This window comes from Haliaeetus albicilla, chromosome 12 (genome assembly GCF_947461875.1).
Source record: "Haliaeetus albicilla chromosome 12, bHalAlb1.1, whole genome shotgun sequence".
NCBI classification, from domain to species: domain Eukaryota; kingdom Metazoa; phylum Chordata; class Aves; order Accipitriformes; family Accipitridae; genus Haliaeetus; species Haliaeetus albicilla.
This window is the reverse complement of record NC_091494.1, coordinates 28,885,023-28,905,793: the sequence shown is the minus strand read 5'-3', so window position 1 is coordinate 28,905,793 and position 20,771 is coordinate 28,885,023. Positions and strand designations below refer to the sequence as shown.

The 20,771-nt window shown below is 47.9% G+C and overlaps 1 protein-coding gene across 14 annotated transcripts in view; it reads right to left on the bottom strand.

Moving 5' to 3' along the window:
- Positions 1 to 4,043: 4,043 nt before the first annotated feature.
- The window catches only part of PPIP5K1 (diphosphoinositol pentakisphosphate kinase 1), a 52,205-nt gene continuing 35,477 nt past the window's right edge, over positions 4,044 to 20,771 (bottom strand). For 5 of the 14 annotated variants that reach the window (XM_069798803.1, XM_069798806.1, XM_069798809.1 and 2 more), the window contains exons 28-32: positions 18,050 to 18,112; positions 15,309 to 15,536; positions 7,638 to 7,775; positions 7,093 to 7,206; positions 4,044 to 5,841 (exon numbers count right to left, since the gene is read on the bottom strand). In XM_069798803.1, the coding sequence (XP_069654904.1) occupies positions 5,147 to 5,841; positions 7,093 to 7,206; positions 7,638 to 7,775; positions 15,309 to 15,536; positions 18,050 to 18,112 (1,238 nt within the window). In that variant the 3' untranslated portion in view covers positions 4,044 to 5,146. The remainder of the gene's footprint in view (positions 5,842 to 7,092; positions 7,207 to 7,637; positions 7,776 to 15,308; positions 15,537 to 18,049; positions 18,113 to 20,771) is intronic. The other 9 variants (XM_069798813.1, XM_069798817.1, XM_069798808.1 and 6 more) reach the window with 5 other exon arrangements.

Below are 20,771 nucleotides of genomic sequence, written 5' to 3'. Positions count from 1 at the left end.
AGCAGTCAGGAGAGGCTGATGCCCAGTCAGCTCTGCTCCTGCCTGGGTGTCCTCAGGAGGAAACATAATGGCACAGTTGAGCGCAAGGGAAAAGGAAAGCAGGTACTGGGCTACAACCCTCAGAAGAGGGGCCATGGTGACCACAAAGCAAACCACAGCTTGTGCAGCATGTAATAGAGAGCTCAGGGCAGCTGCCAAAGCTGTTACTGACGGGGGAGGAACCCCAAACTGTTAGCATAAACCAGGCACTATTTCCACAGCAGCTTTCCAGCTAAACAAGCATACAGATATGGCTGTGCTCCTCTTCACTGAGAGGCTGTGACCATACATGCATTTCCCAAACATGTACAGTGTTGGGAGTCTGAGGACCTGTTCAGCACCATCCTGCAGAGCAGAGCTCCCCAGCCAGCTGTTGAGATGGTGCATGCAGGCTGTGGTGAACACACCTACTACAAGCTGTTCTGCAGGAGGAGGGAGGCAAAATCAGGTTACTGTAGCAGAAAACACAAGCAGCAGCATGCAGGGAAGTGGTCTAAGTCACGTAAGCATGTCCTGAGGAAGCAATGCTCCTCCACCAATGAGCAGGAGTATGCTGAAGCTGGGAAGCTTTCAGGTGCCCATCAGACCTGTATAGAAGCATCAGTGATGATCCATGGGCAGGATCAGCTCAGACCTCCAAAGCAGGCCTTGGCTTTGCCAGGGCTGCAGTTCAGTGACAAATTGGACTTCTCTCAACTCAAACAAGAAGATGCAAGCAGCAATCCTTCAAATTCCTGGGCCTATTGTTCCCCTATGGCCAGCAAACTGAGCAGGCATCAGCTGGGCAGCACTGGAGCCAACAGTCCTGGACCACTGGAGTAGGGAAATAGAGCTCTCGCACCAAGGACAGAAACCAGAAACCAGCTGTCCTCTACTGGTCAGCTGTGTCCATCACTTGCTGCGTAGGACTTGGGGAGATAAGGGTTAGCAATTTGTGGGGAAATGGCATGGCTCTGAGAAACCAGAAGAACAGATAAGAAAAAGACAACTCCCAGTAAGGCAATGACATGGCTCTCCCTTAATCAGCTGCTTCAGTATTTGCAAACTGATGAGCCAGAGTGTCCAAGGCAATAGCAGCAATATTGAGTTTGGTCAAGTAAACAATCAGGGCTGCCTGGACCTTGACACGCTAAAGGCCCAAAGCCTGCATATGCTGTACAACCTGGCAGTTTCTCCAGCTACAAGGATTTTGCTCATACATGCTGACTAACAGAGGACCTGTCACTTTCCACAGCCTACAGGAGACATTGCCATAGTCTAGCTACTTGGTATAGACAGTTGGTATTTCCTGCCTGTTCTGCCACACGACCTGGACCCATTTCTCTACACTGCTTTCTCATTGCATACAGTGACAATTCAGGTAAAGAGTTTTGCTTAGCTGCATCTGCCAGCTATTTGACAAGCCTGATCCAAACTATCCCAGCTACTGCAGGCAAAGTTTGTAGCTACATCCAGCCAGAGACGCAGGACCATGCAGCAGTCATTTGTCCATATCACTACTTATGCAGCCCAAAAGCATTTGAAAGTGCAGCTTATGCATCAGCATAGATTTGAGGAGCCAGAACTGGCTTTGACAGGACTAAGCCAAAAATAGGGGCTCCTGCCTTTGTATCCAGAAATTGTGCAATTGTCCTTTTCTTTTTTCCCTCTGTGACTCACAGCACGTCCTTACACCACCCTCCTGTTTGGAAAGGGCTTTGTGATTAATCACTGCTGCTGCTAAGCCAAGAAAAACATGGTAAAGATGCTGCCTAAGAGCAGTCGGTCAGTGCTCAGATTTCACAACACAGTCTGCAGGTGTTTATTTGGAAGTGTTAGAGCATCAGGAAAGACCTCAAACTTCTAGACAGAGGCAGCTATTAAGCAGCTCTTTTAAAAGAAAGGGCACTGTCCCTTCTTGGCCTGCCTATCTAAGAGAGCATAGACTAGAAGCCGGTTCTTGCACCACTGCAGGCAGCCCAGCTTTCTTCTTGGCTGTGGGATAGTATCTGCCTTTGAGTTCAGGCCATTTACTTCTGCAGCACAAGCACTACTGGACACAAGTGACCAGGCTGTCTCCCTGTTACTCTGTCCTGTATCAGGAAGCCCTCTGATCCTACAAACTATATGGAGAACAAAACTTCACAGAATTACCAGTATGCAAAGTAGCAATGCAGACAGATAATTTATGGCTAGAGGAGGACTCCAGCAACCAAAAGATATATATTCAGAAGCCAAAATTAGACACTACTTAGAATTTGTAGAAATATTCTCAATTTAGGGATATGGAGGTTTGTATTTTTCATCACAACAAAAACCCTTCCAGCCTGTCTCCTGGGCCCGATCTCTTACTGAGCTGTAGAGCCACAGCAGAGCCACAGCTGCTAGCTGCTTCCCAAGCATCATTCCCTTTTCATTTCCAGGTGAAGAAATGGGCTGAAGATTGGGAACATTATAAATAACAGTAGTTCTTGTGAGTGGCAGCAATCTGCCCAGGAATTCAGGTACTGCAGCACTCAGCCATCCCTTCTTGCAGAACATGGCCTTCAGAGCCTCGCAAGAAATGCCACTTTTGTACTCAGATGACGTGGCACATCCTGCGGCCGCAGCTCTTGGGCGGTGCTCCCACAGCATTGTGCTGCCCTGCTAAGCCATGGAAGCACAGGGACACTGCAGCCAGTAGCTGCTTTCTCTGGGCATAAGGGCTTCCAACTACAACGTGCCCTCTGGGCTCCCCTGGCACACAGAGTCCAGTCTGCCTCCTGCCCTGCTTGGCAGTATGGCAGGAGGGCAGCTGGCACTGAGAGCAGCCCCTGGCCATTTTCTTGCAGCACAGGGCGAGCAGACAGGCAGGAGATCTGCCGGGCATTTGTACACATAAAGCCAGGCTACCAGCAGGCTCCAGGGCCCTAGAAGCGATGAGCTCCCCCGCTGCGTGGGGGCGAGCACCTGAAAAACAGGCCCTCACCCCACAAGACCCTGCTCCGTGACTTGCTCGTGCCACCGCTGAAGGAGCCGTGCCCCTCTCAGCAATGACACCTTGCGGCAGGTGATGCTGGGTCCATTGGGGCAACCACCCTGCCCAGGCCTGGGCCACGGTCTCTGCTCCATGGGTGCAGAGGTGGGCGCTGCCTCCCCCAGACAGAAACGCACAAATCCTGGCAGGAGGCGCAGCTCTCGTGTCCGGCAGGGACCCTGCTGCTGGAGCAGCGGTGCTGGTGGTTGCAGGTGCCACGTACTACTGACCCTGGCAGGGTGTGGGCAGGATGGCGGGATCAGGGACATGGGCATTGCCTGAGGGGCGCAAGCGGGATCTAGTGCCGCTCAGCCTCCCACATTCCTGCAGCCGGCTCTCGGGGCAGGAGAGGGCTGCAGGCCCGTGGCCTCGGCCCAACAGGCACCAGCCAGGGTATCTGTTCTTCCAGGTCTTTAATGCAGGATTGCCAATGAAAGCCAGAGAGCTTCCTTACAGCACAAGGCAGACCCTTCTCCCAGGCACCGGCACACATCCTCAGGAGAGCAGGCTAGCACAGCCCTGAGGAAGAGGGGGGACAGGCTTCCTCCTAGCACAGTGCTGCACTCGAGGCAGCTGTACGACTGCTGTATTTCAAGTGCAAGTAAACATGACCTTTCTTAAATACCCAAACTGGCAGCTAGGGATTATCAGGCATGAGGAGGAGGACACAGTACCCAGGATGTACTTGGAACTGATGAGAAGGTGTGGACCAAGTGAAAGGAGCCGAACATGCTGCCCCAGCATCTTCATTCTACTGCAAACCACCCTGGGACCTGGGAAGCCAGGACCATTTCCCCAGTATGACCAGTTCTTCTGCGGAGGAAAAAAGAGATGTCTGGCCTTCTTGAGCAAAGCCCCGTGTCTGTGCGCTCACTTCAGTGTGACTTTCAGCCGCAGTTCCTCTTCCAGGACAGCAGCAAACAAGCAGGGCTTGCTGTCCCGGGCACCTGCAAGCTCTGGCACACACACACTGCTGCGCAAGTCAGCAACAGAGACAGAGAGACACCAGACCCACAGCATAGATTTACTGTGAATACACATCATCACAACACAGCGTGGAGATCTTTGGGCACAGCTTCACAAAAACACAGATCCTAGCTACAGACAAACACGCAGACTTGTCCATAAATACAGGAGGCGCAGGAGGCACAGCCCTGGCCTGCACTCAGGATGCGACAGGGACACCCGTGTCAATCTTGCCCTCAGGCTTGTGCTCACAAGTCATTTACATAAATATGTATTAAATACTTTTCATTTTATATATAATAAAGATTTCTCCTTATTGGTTTCTAATAATCCTGATTTGTTCAAATAGCAGTTTCTTTTGATTTCTGTCACCAAGACTTCAGAGCTGTACCCTGCCTGACCCTTGGGGACTAGAATAAAACCCGTGTGTGTCCTCCCTGCCCACCTCTCTCAGGCTGGATCCCCAGGCTCCTGCCTTCCTGCCCCAGCCCAGCAGGAAAACATCCAAGTCCACATCAAAGAGATGTTTTCTTGCATGTGGCAGTCTTGAACCTGATCCCCTCATTACTGTCCTTCCCACACTCATTCAGAGTGCTTTCTGCTTCTCCTAGTCTTCCTGCCATGGACTCTGGACCTGTTCTTGGTGGCCAGTGGTGGGAATTGAGAGAGGAAGAAGGAAGGAACAGAGAGGAGGTTGGTGGTTGTGATGGATCCAATTACTTTGGGCCCAGAATACCTTCCTCTGAAGGCTATGGGCCAAAAAAATCTCAAGGGAGCATCTGTCCCCTTTGGACTTACCACCCCAAAAGCCTTGGCCATACCAATCCTCTAACTCTGCTGTCCCAGCGAGCATACAGCCCTTGGAACACCAATGCAGCCCTATGTCCCTGCTCCATGGAGGTGCCATGCCAGTACCAAGACTCCATTTGTTATTAATTTAACAAGGCAGATGGGGCATTGTCTCTTGCCAAATGGCAAAGAGCTGGCTTGTGGAGGAGCAGAGCAGACTCTTCCACACCCCAGAGTCCTGTGGCCTTGGGACATGGCTTGTTCTGTGCTGTGGACAGCCAGCTGCATGAGGTGCTGTGCAGGAAGCTGGGCTGCCTCCAGGCTAGAAGCGCTTGCAGTGTGCTGTCCAGTGAGCCACTAATTCTGCTGATCCTCCCAACACAGCGGCTGCAGCTCCTCCATGCTTTTCTCAGGAGGCAGTGGCTGCACCTGCTGCAGGTGACCAGTCAGAAGCTGGCCTGACAGAGCACTGTCGCCCAGCAGCTCCTCGCCCATATGCTCTGGGTCCAACACCTCTCCCAGCAGCTCCTCTTCACGGGGCACCAAGATCTCCTTGGACAGCCCTGACTGATCCAGGCCAGTCATTCCCCCTATATACCCCTCACCTGGCCTCTCTCTCTCCCCAGCCAGCCTTATATCAGACCCTGCACCACACTTTGGGTTCCCTGTGTTACTTGGCTCTAACATTTCCCCAGCTGATTCTTCTTCATCCAGGTCCACCCTGCTCTTCTCCTCTGGGTTAGAGTCCTCCTCCACCAGCTCCTTCTTGCAGAGCTCCAGGACCTTGCCTGGCTCTGGCCCCTTATTCCAGGTCAGGGTCTCTGGGGCACTTGGCTCCGCCACCGATAACCCAGACATGCCCACCTCCCCATCAAGCCCTCTGCCTGGAGGCTGTCTCTCTTCTTGCTCAGGGGACTGGCTAGTCAGCTGCTCCTCACTTTTGGGGGGACTGATGGAAAGTTTCTCAGTGAAGCTGAAACGAGCGCAGTTGTCCACAGAGGTTGGGGAGGATGGGCCTGCACTGGAGACAGTACTGGAGGGGCCACTGCTGTCTGCAAAGAGGAAGAAAATTCTTAAACATTTAGTTGATATTTCCCCAGCCCAAAGCCTGGGCAGACCCAAGCTGTCACAGTCCCACAGTTCTACAACCAATAGGTGAGGGTCTATATGTCATGCAACCTGGCAGGGGCGTGCAGCTGCTCTTAGGTGTGTTTCTGGCAGTTCAGCTGATGAAAACCCAAGCACAAACACCACAATTACATCTTGTCATACAGTGCTATGTTGGCATATAGCCAAGAGTGAATTCTGTTGTCATTACAGAGCGAAATGGAAAGTGTGATATTGGGTTTTGAACAGAAAAGCAGTTTCTTTCATCCCTCATTATTACGGAACACTCTCAGCTTCAACTTTGCTCCTCTTGGTTCCTGATACAACCAAGCCCTGAATGTTGAGCTAGAGTCACCACTGGAAGAAGAAATATTGCTTCTCCACTAATGCTTATTCTTGCCTTATATGTACAATGAGCAAAACTAGAGAACAGATCTAGATTATATCTAATCCAGTAAAGGGGAAAGCATTAAACAACTGTTTTCAGTCAAATCGGTTCCCTGATCTTGCTGCCTACACAAACACACACTACTCCTGGCACAAGAAGTGTACAGCCAGGAGAAGAGTAGGACTGCTTTTTCAGTGGCAACCTTGACTTGTGTCATTAAGGCACTTGCTGTGCAACTGTTGGCTAACCCTCTTTCCTTTGAGTTCAAGTCAGATCTGCAAAGGGGACTAACAGCAGTCATCAGCTCTGCAGAGACTACAAGTGAGGCCCAGGAGCTGCAGAAAAGCCTGTAAGTGAAGATCTAAATGATTGGCTGTCCTATATGGAGCTCTGTGTGAGGTATGTATGTGGTTGGTTAGGAAAAGAAGGCATTTCCACATGCCAACACTGAGTTGGCCATGTGTCATGGAGAATCACAAAACTTGAGATGAAAATGAAGTGCATTCAGGCCCTCCATGTCCTAGTGCACAAAGCCAAGGATGTCTGGAGAGACAACATCCATCCTACAGCAGATGTCCCCATGATATACAACACTACAGAGAGTCCCTTCTTGCATCTTTCTTTGGAAGCTTTTTCACAGGGCATATGACTACTTTCCCTTTTACCTATTTCCCCTTTCTGTTTCTCTTCCTTCAAGGGCAAAGCATAGAAATCCTAAGCATGAATACTTGGCTTCCACCATTTAGCACTCTTTAATTCCCTCCCTCACCATCACATTCACCCCTGATCAAGAAAGGAGCACACTCACACCAAGGGGGCTTATCCGAACGCTGGCGCAATGGCAAAGAGGATGATGACAGGATTCTCTGGGACATAAAGGGGTCTCCTGGTATCTGGCTGCCAATCATTGAATCAAACAAAGCTTCAAGAAAAAAAAATACACAGATCAGTAATATTCAGACAGACATAAAGGAATGGCTCGCAGCCCAGCAGCCATGAGCAGGCACTCCGGGAAGAGCTCAAGAACAGTGCAAATTCAGAGCCATGCCTGTCCATCAGCTCCTGGGAATCTGAGGCTAAGATTTCCCAAACTGGAGTTTGTATCCACATCACCATACTTATCAGCTACAGACAGACCTGACCAATTACTTCTCTCTCAAGTAAGTGGCCTAGGATGGCTCTGAGCTAGATCCCATAGCTCACTCTTGGGCTAGAACACCCTGGAACAGGTTTCAGAGACTGCACTTATTGCCAGTCCTGTCAGGCTGATCTGTCCTGATAATGTAAAAGAGCAAAAGTTCTTGCCTTGACTCTGTTCTGGCTTACCCAGAGACAAGCCCACCTCACCAGTACCTGCGGTAGACTGGACATGTGATTCGCTGCAACTCCTGCACACAGCCGTCAGGAACTCATTGACCTGTCGCAAAGAGAGGGAGTTGTGCAGGGTCTCCAGGGGATAAATGGTGGGAACCATGGAACAGCCTTCAAAACCTGGAAAGAAACCCAATCAGAAAATGAATAGAGCAAACAGCAACCTAAATCCATGCAGGACCACTCATGGCTGAAGGAGCTGGACAGTCTGGGAATCAAACACTCAGGCCTAAGGTCACCTTTTCTAGGCCAAGAAAATCGCCACTAGGCAATCACATGCAATAACAGACCTGAAAGCAAGCGTCCGGGCACACGCAGAAGGAGGGGGAAGAGGAGGAAATGTATCTAGCAGCAGCCATGTTTGCTGCAAAGCCTGTGACCCTCTTGCTAAAATATATGGTTATGATGGAGAACTTGGCACAGTGCCTACACTTTACAGAAGCTAAACAGAATTTGAGTGAAGTCAACAGAATTTCCATAAAAGGACCCCCACCACTAGTGACATCCCAGCCTGGGACACAGTCCACCTTCTCCCCATCAGCGAGGTAGTGCACACTGCTACAAGTGCAGGGAGCGGCAGAACCTCTCTCTCTCACAGTATACCCTCCAGTGTACGGCTGACAGACTGTACCCCAAGGAAGGGCTGGACAATAGTTTGAATTATTTGTCTGCTTAATGAGACTTGACTGCCAGCAAACCCAGAATTAGTAGAAATAGGTATTTCAACATTTAACAGAGCTCAGAGCTAAGGTGCATCACAACCATTCACAATAAATTCTTTGCTACTCAAGCCAGTGGAGTATTACAGCAAACCATCTTCCTCTTCATCCAAGCTTCTTGGCAATATTTTGTGGAACCAAGCCAACCTGAAACTGTCAGAGGAGGAAGGAAAAAACAAATGAGTCTCTGGACATATGGGAACAAGGCCTCCTCCTGCTCTGTGCCACTTGAGTTTAAAGGCCTCTAAACTTCTTAAGCTTAGGCTTCCCATTCTGTGACTCCATAGTTCCCTTCAAGGAGCTGAAAAAGACCCTGGGAAGGAATTGGGTTTGTTCCTACAGAGAAGGAAAATTACTTTGAAATGCAAAACATACAACAGTTCTTGATGCATTACTGTGTCAGGATTGCTGCCCAGCACACTGACAGGCTAAAATTGATCCCTGCAGCTTGACAGCACCTAAGGAGAAGACCTAGAGCACCTGGTCTGTCTGCTAAGTATAGTCATTGTTCCAAACACCTTCAGGACAGTCTGCTCCAATCCACTCACCTAACCCAGGTCTGCAAAAGCCAAGGAGCATGAGCCAGCAGATGGTATTTAGAGTGAATCCACAAGCAATACGAGGAGGCTGCAGACCAGATCATCACCAGTTTGCAGTGCTGCAGAGAGACATTCACTGCTATAACAGCTACTGGAGATAAAGAACCCTTCAGACAGTCCAGAGAGGTTACCTATGCCACAAAGGGCCTACAAACATCAATTCAAGACATGAAGGATAAAAAATCCTTGGCTAGCATGAAGGATTGTAAGACACAGGAAAAATACCATACTCTTCTGTCCCTTGCTGAGAAGTCCTTAGAGTGGAAGTGCTGAATAAGGCAGAGTATCTGTTCATTATCTTCTCATATGCATTCTGGGAGACAAAGCTAAAGGAAAAGGGTGAGGGCAAGACTTAACGAACAGCCATGTGGAGGTGGTTGTGAAACAGCATAGTATGAAGCTAACATCATTTCACAACAGAATCTAGTTTAAGAGGGGCCAAAGTTGGCTCAGCTATTGGGATCCCCAAAGAAAAAGGGAAGAAGTTTGAATATAACATAGGGCAAAGCAATGTAGTTACAAGATACACCGGAGGCACTGATGGGGATCTGAGTGCTTGGGCACTCCTCTAATAAAAAGAGGAAATGGAAGGTCCAGCATTAAAGGAAACATGTGACACTGACAATGCTACTGATGTGAAATGATACACCTATATCCCCAACATGCCAAATGCCTGCTCGCACAGCTCTGCTCAGCACTATGTCACTTAACGGGTCTCAAGCAAGTAGAGAAAAAGGCAAAAGTTTTCCTTCTCAATGTGAAGCACTACTATTTTCAAGGAATCCCTCTCATTCGTGTATGGCAGCCCATTTCCCTGCACACCTCCCTTGACCTGCTTAGCTGCTGGGGAGAGGCCAACAGCAGCAGTTTCATGCCACCACAGCAGAGCCCAAGCAGAAGTTACCGCTAGAGACTGTAATCCTTATGTGTATCACAGCAGCAGCCAGAGTCCCCAGTGAAGGCTCTGACCACTGCTGCACCACACACATTTAGCAAAGAACTGACATCTTTGGGAAGGGATAATAAAAATAAAGCATGAGTGCAAATGATGGGAACCTTTCCAGCCTGACAGTCACCCAGTGCTGACTGCTCAGCTACTGCTGATGCTTCCCGAAACTTTTCCTGGGGCCTGAAGGGCAGGAGTCTGTGATGCAGACAATGGCACAAGAAATTAGACAGAGTTCCATTCATTTTGTACCAAAGTCAAACAGCAGCCCACAAAGGAACAAGTTTCATTTTTCATTTCATTCAGGTTTGACTACACTAGCGGCATTACGCATGCAGAGGGCAATCTGCTTCCTCCAGAGTTAGGCCCACCCTGCAGGGAGAGGCACGTGGTGGGGGTCTGCAGACGAGAACAGCTAAAAATTAATCCCAAAATCAACTGTAATCTTCCCCAGGCAAGGAGTACAGCGTGGTTATGTCTCCAAAATTTTTGTTCAGTAAAATAGGAAGAAACCATCTGTTAGAGTATAGAAAACAAGATTTGGTTATGGGAAAAACCTTAAGATACACAAGGCAGAGGAGTCTGCTGAGTATGTATTATTTTGTTTGTCCAAGGAGACTGCATGTGATGTAGGGGAGCAGCTATGGGGAATCTCCACTCTGAATCAATAATGCAGCAGCATCCTGACACAGCAGCAGAGAGAATGGTATTGCCTGAAGAGACATTCTGCAGGTGAGACCACCAGAGGTGGTCCAGCTAGAGGATTACAAGGCCTGTTTTGACTCCCCCAGGCATGCTGATGCCAAAGCTGAAGGCCCACTCACGTTACAGCTGAGTTAACTATGTTCCAGTTTGAGCTCTTCTCTCCCCAGAGCTTCATGTTCTTAGCATGTGCATACTGTCAGAGTCTACTTGGTGTAATCACAGTTTATGAGGAAGTTCGAGGGAGTGACTGTCCCCTTAGAGTAAGACTGTTTCAGAGCTGCCTAGTACCAACACACAACACTTCATAAGAGTATTAAGAAGGTGACTTGGGTATAAGGACCTGTTAGCAGAGATCATCTAGCACACTATACCATATAAAGCAAATGGTGACCTGCACCTGTCTCACATCTTCCATCAAAACCAGAGAATCCCAGATTTCTAGGAGACTCCAGCAGGCAGTAGGAACACACAGATACAACTCTTGTGAACAACTACCTCTTAGCAGATGACCTCAAAGAAAGAGTCAAGAAGTGCCACCTTTTTACCTGGACTACACAATGATGAATTCTGATATAGCCAACACCTACTTTATGATTACATGGCTTAAACGCCAAGGAAATACATTACAGATCTCTGAGGGAACCCTATATGCTCTGTTACCCTACTGCTCTTTCACTGCAGATGTAACAGGTACTTTCATCCATTTAGCTATATTTCCTTCAGTCACCCTGAGGTCTGAAAAAAAATTCAACCAAAAGTGTTAGCAGCAGAACTAAAATAAGCAGATTTTTATACTGGGAGAAAGGAAGAACAAGGGAGAAAACAAGACCTTGAATTCATTTGCATCTTGATTACTGCAGGAGATGTCCCAGTCTAAACCCTCAAGAGGAAATCAATACCATTTCATTAAGAGGAAACATCTAATTTGAATCAAGGTAACACAAAGTTTCCTAAATTCTATGTACGCTCCATAAAGACACGAAGAAAGCTTACTCTGTAATATGAGTTGGGAAAGTTGAGTTTATATGGAACACATGCTACCCCCAGAATGAGATCAGTGTTGGTGTGATTATCCCTCAGAGCTGGTAATTCAGCAGATCACCTGGGAGCCAGCAGAATTCCTGGCTAGTGGGCACGACAAAGGAGCAGTCTTCAGGTAGTCCAAATAGCATGTTCCTCAGCTTTACTAAGATTGAGCTGAGGTCCCAAATAAGGCAAGCTTCTCTACTAGCAGAGTGGGCTCATTAAAGGAGAGAACATACTTGCTGCTGGCAAGTAGAAAGCAGCCAAACTGTTGTCAGCCAACAGACAAAGACAGAGGCCAAGGAAGACTCAGGTGAGAAGTCTTTCTGGTCCAAAGCAATCCTTTTTGTGTATTATATTTTTGTCTGAGAGTTCTGAACATTACTACACACAATGTGATTAGCAAAAGTTGCTGAGTTACTACTACCCAGCTCGCCAGTTGTGAACTCTACACTGGAGTGGAAAGGGTGCCTGTTCCTTTCTAATGGAGATCCTGAAAGCAACAGGCAAACCAACAGTACCTGCAACATCCCAGAAAGGTCTGTACGCCAACTCTTCTGGAGCAAAGAAGCACTTGCCCAGTCCCAGCACAGATTCTGAAGGGCATGGGAGAAAGGACACTCAGCAAGTTCCTCTCTAACATGCTTGGTCAGTCCAGCCTTATTTTGTTGGGAGAACTCCAATATGCCACATGTATATTTGTATGTGTTTATATATGCATACATGGTTATGAGCATGAAGTAGGATTTTTACTAACCAGCCTTTCTAAATGTAAGTGTCCTGGTTTCAGCTGGGATAGAGTTCATTTTCCTAGTAGCTGGTATAGTGTTGTGTTTTGCATTTAGTATGAGAGTAATGTTAATAACACACTGATGTTTTTAGTTGTTGCTAAGCTTCTCATACTGCCCTGCCAGCAGAGGCTGGGTGTGCACAAGAAGCTGGCAGGGGATACAGCCAGAACAGCTGACCCAAACCGACCAAAGGAATATTCCATACTGTATGACATCATGCCCAGTATATAAACTGGGGGAAAAGCTGGCCAGGGACTGTTGCTCGGAAACTGACTGGGCATCGATCAGCGAGTGCTGAGCAATTGCATTGTGCATCACTTGTTTTCTATATTCTAATTCTTTTACTATTACTATTATTATTATTTTTATTACTATTACCATTATTATTATTTTCTTCCTTTTCTGTCCTATTAAAACTGTCTTTACCTCAACCCACTGGGTGGGGGAGTGAGCGAGCGGCTGTGTGGTGCTTAGTTGCCGGCTGGGGTTAAACCACAACATACAGTCAGCTGTAAGGTCTATCCTAGTTCAGCACCTCTCTGGCCACAGTGCCAGAAGTGGCTACAAATGAAGGGGTATGAGACTAGACAGCACGTAGTGACTCTTCCCCCAGGCAGTCCCCCAAACTCCAGTGACCTGTGGCTCAGAACTGCTCTAAGCCTGATGTGTCTCTTCCATATTCTCCAGTCTCCCCTTGAACTCAGTTAAGCTCCTACCACCCCTACGTACCATAGTGAGGAGTTTCACTCTGCATGGAAAAAATCACTTCTGTCTGAAGCTGCGTCTACTCACTCCATTAGAAACCTCCTAGCTCCTGTACTGGAACAGACATTGAACTGCGGATCCCCACCACTCCCTCTCCAGGCCACTCTGACCACTATCACAAACATCTCTCCCAGACTGCAAATTTCTACCTTTTCCACATTGTCCCAAATAGTGATGGTCAGATCAGAGCCCACCACTTTATATATGAATTTGAGGCTGTTTCCCCTTGTCATTTAAATTTATTTACACTGAACATCACCTGCTGTTTTATTGCCCACTCATTCTCAGAGGACCATTCTCTGTTTCCTCACAGCTGACCTTTGGCTTCAGTACCACTGTAATTCATTATGAACATGAACTTACTTCACACTCTTCTTTTTCCCATCTATGACAACACAGATAAGCACAGGTTCCCAGACAGATTGCTTCAGGGCTCCACCGTTGATCTTTCCAACTATAGATGCCAACTGCATACTTTTAACTCCCTGATTCTATCTTTTAATTCATGTTTTCTTTGTGTGGATAGAAGTACAGTTGAAAACCAAGAAAGAGAGGATACGAGTATGTAGTTTTCACAAGGCAGGGGAAGTTGGGCTGTTAGCTACAGACACTGGAGAAACATCTGCTCTGAGAAGAACCCCAGCAGGAGTCCCAAACATGCTAATTAACTGTGGGCTTGATGACAGACTGAGAAAACAGCAAGAAAGACCTCACTGATTGCAGAGATCTGATTTCCACACAGGAAGGCTGCTACACTGAGGTACATAACTCATACATTTGGCTGCATTAGGGCAGGCTGCACAACCCAGCACCATGCTGCAATGTTTGGCGTATCACTGCCCAAAGCACTGAGTTAATTTCCTCTCCCTACCGGAGCTCACAGGAGATGGCCGAGATCTGCAGCAGGGGAAGCTCAGCTTTAGTTTTGGAGCAGTCTGCTGTGTTCCAGCATCTCTTCCCTTGAAGCAATTTTGCTCCTCGTTAGTATTTGTTGCTAGGAGACCAAGGATTGTCCTAATTATATATGAAAAGCAACAGCCATCTCCGAATTGCCTACTTGACAGAAAGGGCCATATCAAGAAAAACAGACTGTGTAAGAAAAATTCTCATTTTCCAGGCTCTGAAAACACTTCATCTTGTTGCTTCACTACACAAAAAGCTATAGTGTCTCTGCCCCTTCCACCTATGGGTCTGAATGAAAAAGGAGGTCCATGCATCACACCACACAGCTCAGCAAGCCACATGCACCAAGCAGGTTTTATGGTGCAAGGTAAATATTAACAGCAAGCCCTAGCTAGCTGCCTCTCTCAGAGAGGAATCTTTCTACCCGCTTTAGAAGCACTGAGACCTCAATGCATCAGACTTCCCGTCTGTGCCAGAGGCTGAAAAATACCAGAGAAACAGTAGCAAGTTTTGATTTATAACATCTAGATTCAATACTGAAATTGCCTACCTCTTCCCACCAGAGACACGACACGCTAACAAAAGTCCTAAGAGGCAGAACAGATGCCATGCAATGCAGCCACACAGAAGCTCAGTTTCTACCCTATCTTAACTTGGTGTCTCTAGAAACAACACAATCCCACAAGCACTCACTTCCCCAAAATTCCACAGCAAGTTCACTCTGCACGTGACCAGCTGCAGCACCTCCTTAATCTTCTTTCTTCCCATATTCTTACTATTCACTTTGGTTCCTCCATTAATAATGGGACACCCTGCAGCACCCCACTGAGACCTGCACAGGGGTATCATGTCAGCAGGGCATCACACCGCTAGGAACTCAGCATCTAACCTGAAGGAAGCTTAAGGGCTTACCCGAGCTAAAGGAAGGAGGCAAAAAATAATTGCCAAAGATGGAAAGAGCACAGTTACAGCCACACGAAGAGCACTGGCTCCATGTGGAAAGGCTACTGCCTAAGGCTCCCAAACTGCCGGGTGCAACAGCCCACACAGCTTGCTGCAGCAGCAGCCCAGAGATTTAAGGGATGCGGTGAGGGAAATGCTTTCCTTTTTTAGAAGCAAAGCATACTTTGCATTCTCAAGCAGACAGTGGTCCCTGCTCAGCTATGAGAGCATGGAACCAAGGCAGCTGCAGCGTGCAGTACCGTAAAGACACTCCAAGTCATCCTGCCCTGAGATCAGCCAGCTCCTGAAGAGGCGCAGGTGGTAGGAGCACTGCTGGAGGTGATGGGCTAGAGTGGCATCCAGGGAGATGTTCCGGCTCGTGGCATAGTCAGAGGAAAAACGGCGCAGCAACTGGGCAACGTGGTGGTGCTCAAACGCATCTGGAGGAAAGGGGGCCATAGAGAGTGAGAGGAGAGGGGCAGGTGCAGCTGGGGATAGAGAAATTGTGGAGATGTGAGGAGGGAGCTGCCAGCACCAGGGCCACTGGGTGGGAAAGACCCACACCACACACTGAAGCCCAATCCCTCCCGCCACAAGCAGGTCAGGAATACCCTTAGATCTACATACCCCCAGTCACATTGCAGCAGGCTAGCCTCCCACCCGGCCCAGCCTTTGCCAAATGCAGCTGCACTGCAGGGGCAGTCCCTGAGCAGCGAGCTTTCATCTTTGTAAGTGAAAGTCTGACAAGCGAATAAATTTTAGGACACGTTCCAAGTCCAATACAGTTCAGGTTTGGCTAGATAAGAAGGTCAGGCCCACACTCGCCCTCCCCCAGCTGAGACAAGAAATCCAGACTGCCAACAGAGCGTTCAAGTCCTGCATCCAAATGCAGCCAGCTACCTCAGCACATGGAAGAGAGCAAACGGCCCAGCATCAAACAACCAGAAGCTGTGAAAGGGACACTGGGGGACAGCAGGGTTTGACTGAGAGCATAGTGCTTAGAGCGTGGAAGAACAGAGGGAGCACAGAAGTGCTGACCTTCCCTCTCTAGACTCTCAGAACAGCCCTGTGCAATCTTCTGTGATATCCTTGCATGGCAGACAAGACACTAGCATGCAGGCATGTCTCCTCCTCCACGTATGCAGCCTCAGGACTCATGTCACACTCCCAAGATTCATGAGACTGGGGCATAAACCATCTGGCCTGACACTGTGCTTGGCCACTGGTCTGGTTCACCCATCCCATTTCACCACATAGAGGCAGCTCTTCAGAAACAAAATCCAGATTCAGAGCTGTGAATAGCTTTTGCATCCTCAGGCAAGTGGTTCATGGGGCTAAACATCCTTCCTGCTAAAACCAGCGCCAAGCCTAGACCAAATATGCCTAACTTCAATCTCACACCTGCTGGACCTCTGTCTTTGTTTTCTTGATTAAGGAATACTTTGCTGTTAGAAATATTCATTGGGTTCTTGGGAAAAACCTGATGCCCAGTTTCACTTTATTGTATTTGAGGCAGGGGCAGTTGCTTTACAGTGTGGCTTAGGAAAGACTGGTGCTTGGTACAAGTTTTGCTGGCAAGATAGAACGACACATTCTGGTGACATACACCACGTGAGCTCAGATGGTATCCAGACATACAAACAAATTGAGCACTTGGTCACTCGGGGAATAACAAAACCAAGCAAACACAGAAAATAGGTTGCCTTCGGTTATTTGAAATGATAAAGCCACATTTAGCTGCCCTTTCCCCTTTCATCTTTCCCAAAACTCCGGTCTTCATAACAGTCTTCTGAAATTCTTTAATCTTCCAGATCACGCAGAGCAGAATATCTTCACATTTACTAAGCAACGAGATTGCAGAAGCAGCCTTGATCACGTAAGACAGAAATACTTAACCTTTTATCTTTCAGTGACCTGCTTTGGTTATAACTCATCTCAACAGCAGGAGCCATGAGGTAGGAGTGGTGCTGTGAAACAAACCTTTTCAAAAGTTTCTGTGCAAGACTTGGATAATAAACACTAGTTCAAGGTATCTGCTACAACAGAGCTAGTGGTCTTTAACATCAAAAGACTCACAGTTCAGGTGTCAGGTTAGTAGCAATATGAAGCAGAGATAGAGTCGACAGAAGCACTGTCAGACATTCTTTACCAAGCCTTTTCATAGCTACAAGCATGACAGGCATCAAGCAGGTTACGTCACCCTGGGTGGCATGGTGCCGATCCCCTCCTACCTCAGGAAGGTGGCAGGCCCATGCCAGCATTGCTCACCAACAGCAGACGAATGAAAGCTCTGGAGAGACACCATTCCCAGGATAACATCTGCAGGAAAGGTGAGCCTACTCCCACCAACATCACCATGCTTGGAGCAACCAAGGGACCACTCTAACAGACAAGTTTTCAAATAGGAGGCCATGAGGTTACCAGTACTCCTAAAACGACTGTGCTGAGGAATACCAGGCACAGAGGGAACGCTGTTAGCACCTCCTTCTCTCCCACCATAGACTGTGCTCTTCCAGGTGACACATGGGTAGCCTTAAGGCTATCCTTGTTTTGGTCCTGCAAATCTGCATTGTAGAAACTGAGGACCTAAGCTGCTGATGCTCTTAGGATATGGAGTGGATATCACCCCCACAAATCCAACAGTATTCTATCTCCGACCGCCACCCCCCCCCCCAAAGGAAGCATGAAAGAAGGCCTTAATGTCAGCAGTGGAATTAAAGGCTGCTTTAGGAGTCCATTCACAGAGCCACTGCTCTTGCTTTTTCACCTGGGACACAAATGCCTTGGGGGACAGCAGAGGAACCACTGAGAAGTAACAAAGGGTGAATGAACACGTTAGTCACAACAAGACAATGGGGGAAAGTGAAGCATGTTTAGACACCAGATACACAGACACAAAAAAACCACAAGAAGGCTGAGAGGAGAGTATGTGCAGAGAGAACTGAATGTGAGCATGGGGTTAGAAGTGTGAGGGAACGTCAAATCAAGGAAGCAAACGTACCATTAGTCGGATGCTTTGCAAACGACACAGAAAATCGTTTTACGGCTGGCATAGACAAGAGCTCTGAGGAAATAAAAACAGATCATCTCAGTTAACAGCCTGCTTCTAAGGATCCCCCGACCTTCATATGCTTGCAACTACCCTTTCAGGTTCACCTTCTTCTTGATCCCCATAACACATGCTCTTGTTGGCACTGCTGTAGCACCCGGGGCACGCTCTACCTGCAGGTCTGACTGAACCTTTTGGCTTCCTAGCACTCTGCCAGCTCCCCACTTCCCTTGCACTGCCCTGCCAGGGTCTCCCCTGACACTGCAAAGACCTCAGCCACACTCTTGCAATCACAGACAGCATCTCATACCTTCCCACCACACTTCCAGCCATTCTGAGAGCAACCCAGGCTCAGGCCAGTGCAAGATGCAGTTAGGCCATGCTCACAGCCACAGGAGCACATGGCCAAGCAAGCAGCAGCACCACAGGAGGATAGTTCTCAGGATTCCCCTCTGCCCAAGGAAAATGACAACTGTTCTGCAGTGGAACTGAAGAGCTCTGGCATAGGTAAGTGCAGCCCAAAACATCTTAATGCAAGCTAAACAGAGCTATGTATGACAACTAACTAATTAGGGAACAAACAGAAGACCCATGAAGACATGCCTCTACAGTTCTGTTGCTCAAAGCATTTCAGTACAGAAGAGGTTTTGGGATACTCGGGTCAGAGTGGTCCTCAGGCTTCTCCTGGCCACATCCCAGGCCAGGCCAAGCTCTCCCATAGAAATCACACATCAGAAAGACAGTGCAAGGACAGATTCTATGCATCTGATAGGGTGCAAACAGATGAGCTTTAAAAGATATGGATTAGTCTCCAAAAAAAAAAGCTGAAAACTTTAGTTTATTCCCACTCTGGAAATTCCTCAGCTATCATGGGAAAGAATGGCCTAGATCAGATCATCTGTATGTAGGATTTGATGTGAGATCCCAGCCAATCATATCTTTTGCTGCTATTTAGGAACTTTTAGGAAATATTGGAAAATGTTTTTATTTCTCTTTCATGTTTCATGTGTCCGTTGTACCTAGTCAACAGAGTCTCTATGCCTATCCCTCTACACCAAGGTTAGAAGATACACAAATCAATTTATGCTCCACACCCCCATTGTGCTTCTCTAGCTACATCCACTGACTTGGCCAAATAATATATTTAAACCAACTCTCAAACTTGCTGCAATTTCCTTCACCAGCATAACATCCCTAAAAATTGTTTTTCTTTCTTTAAACTCAACAAACAGAGCATGACAATCTTCCCTACACATGCAATCCTTTAGAAGTGTCCAAGTCCTGGAGCTGCAGTCAGCCAGCTGGTAACCACCTCCATTCCACCCCACACCTCCCCCTTGCCTTTACAGCACATCAATTTAAATGGTACTGCAACATAGCTTACTGGATCCCTGGCTTCAGACAAGCCAACTTCAAATCACAACCATCAGTGGACTTCCCTTCAACCTGAGGTTGGACACAACTCTCCACTGAAGTGTTCCTTAGTCCTCTTCCAGCCCCAAGCAAAAAAGGCTTCAGAAAGAAGGGCCATTTTAACTTCACTTGAGCAAGTCTTTGGTGAAGTGCTATAAGCCATGCGCCACACCTTGAAGCACCACAACCATGAAAAAATATCAGAGAATTCATGCAAAGATGTGCTCCAGAATCTGAAGGTTTTTAAACTTTATTAGCCCAATGACCGTGAAGAAGCCCTTGATACAAATGTACTCGACGAGGCTGCTGTGTCACTTACTGTATTCAGCTCTAGTGATGTTTGGTTTAAATGCCATTGTTCAGCATTTCACTGGTGCTCATTTAAGCAGGAACATGCAGATCAAGGGCTTTTTTCACATTCCAAACTACCTTCCCCAGACGCTAAAGACACTTCTGCCTCCTACTTGTTTTTCCAAGCCCCCCACTTCTTCCTCACAATTGCTCTTATTGCAGCAAGGCGCTGGTAGCACAGGGTGCCATAGCACACTAAGAAACATGAGAAAAGAAGTGTAACATCAAGATGAATAATTCTGGGCTGTGTTAGTCACACACTAGTTTAAATAAGTTTGACTTTTAAGTACTTGAGGGTACAACTGCGTCTCAGCACGCAGAGACCTTGTCAATGAATTTAGGCTAATGCAGCAGGACTCGGCTCTGGACCTTGAATGCGAGTAGCCAGCTGCCGGCACGCTCCTACTACACAGCCTACAGAGAAAGGCAGCACAGCACCAGGACTGAGCAGAATCTGTTCTGTTCCCAGCTCGGTGCAGAGCAAGCAGTCTTTGATGCTTTTCGCTGAGAATTAGTGCTGCCTTGGATTCACACTGCTTACAGAGTTATGGAAGAAAAGCAGCCAGAGCCCTTGCTGGCCTTTTCAGTGGCTCTTCTGGTATTTATGCCCCAGTCTTGTGCCAAACACCATGAGCTTATTCTGGGACTATGAGTATCCAGCACTTGCTGCCTCGAGCAGCTCAGACTGGTACAGCAGGGTTTAAAATCCTCCCAGTTCACCCTCCCTGTCTCTATCACTCACAGCCTGTTGTGCACTAGGGAGCTGCCTGAAGAGGTAAGAAGCAACACAGTTTTCTCTTAAACAGTGAAAAGCAGCACAGAAAGCCAGTATACACAATGGTCTCAATACAACAGCATTCATGAGGTTCCAAGAGGTCTGAGAATTGGATAGCATCTTTCCACCCTGATT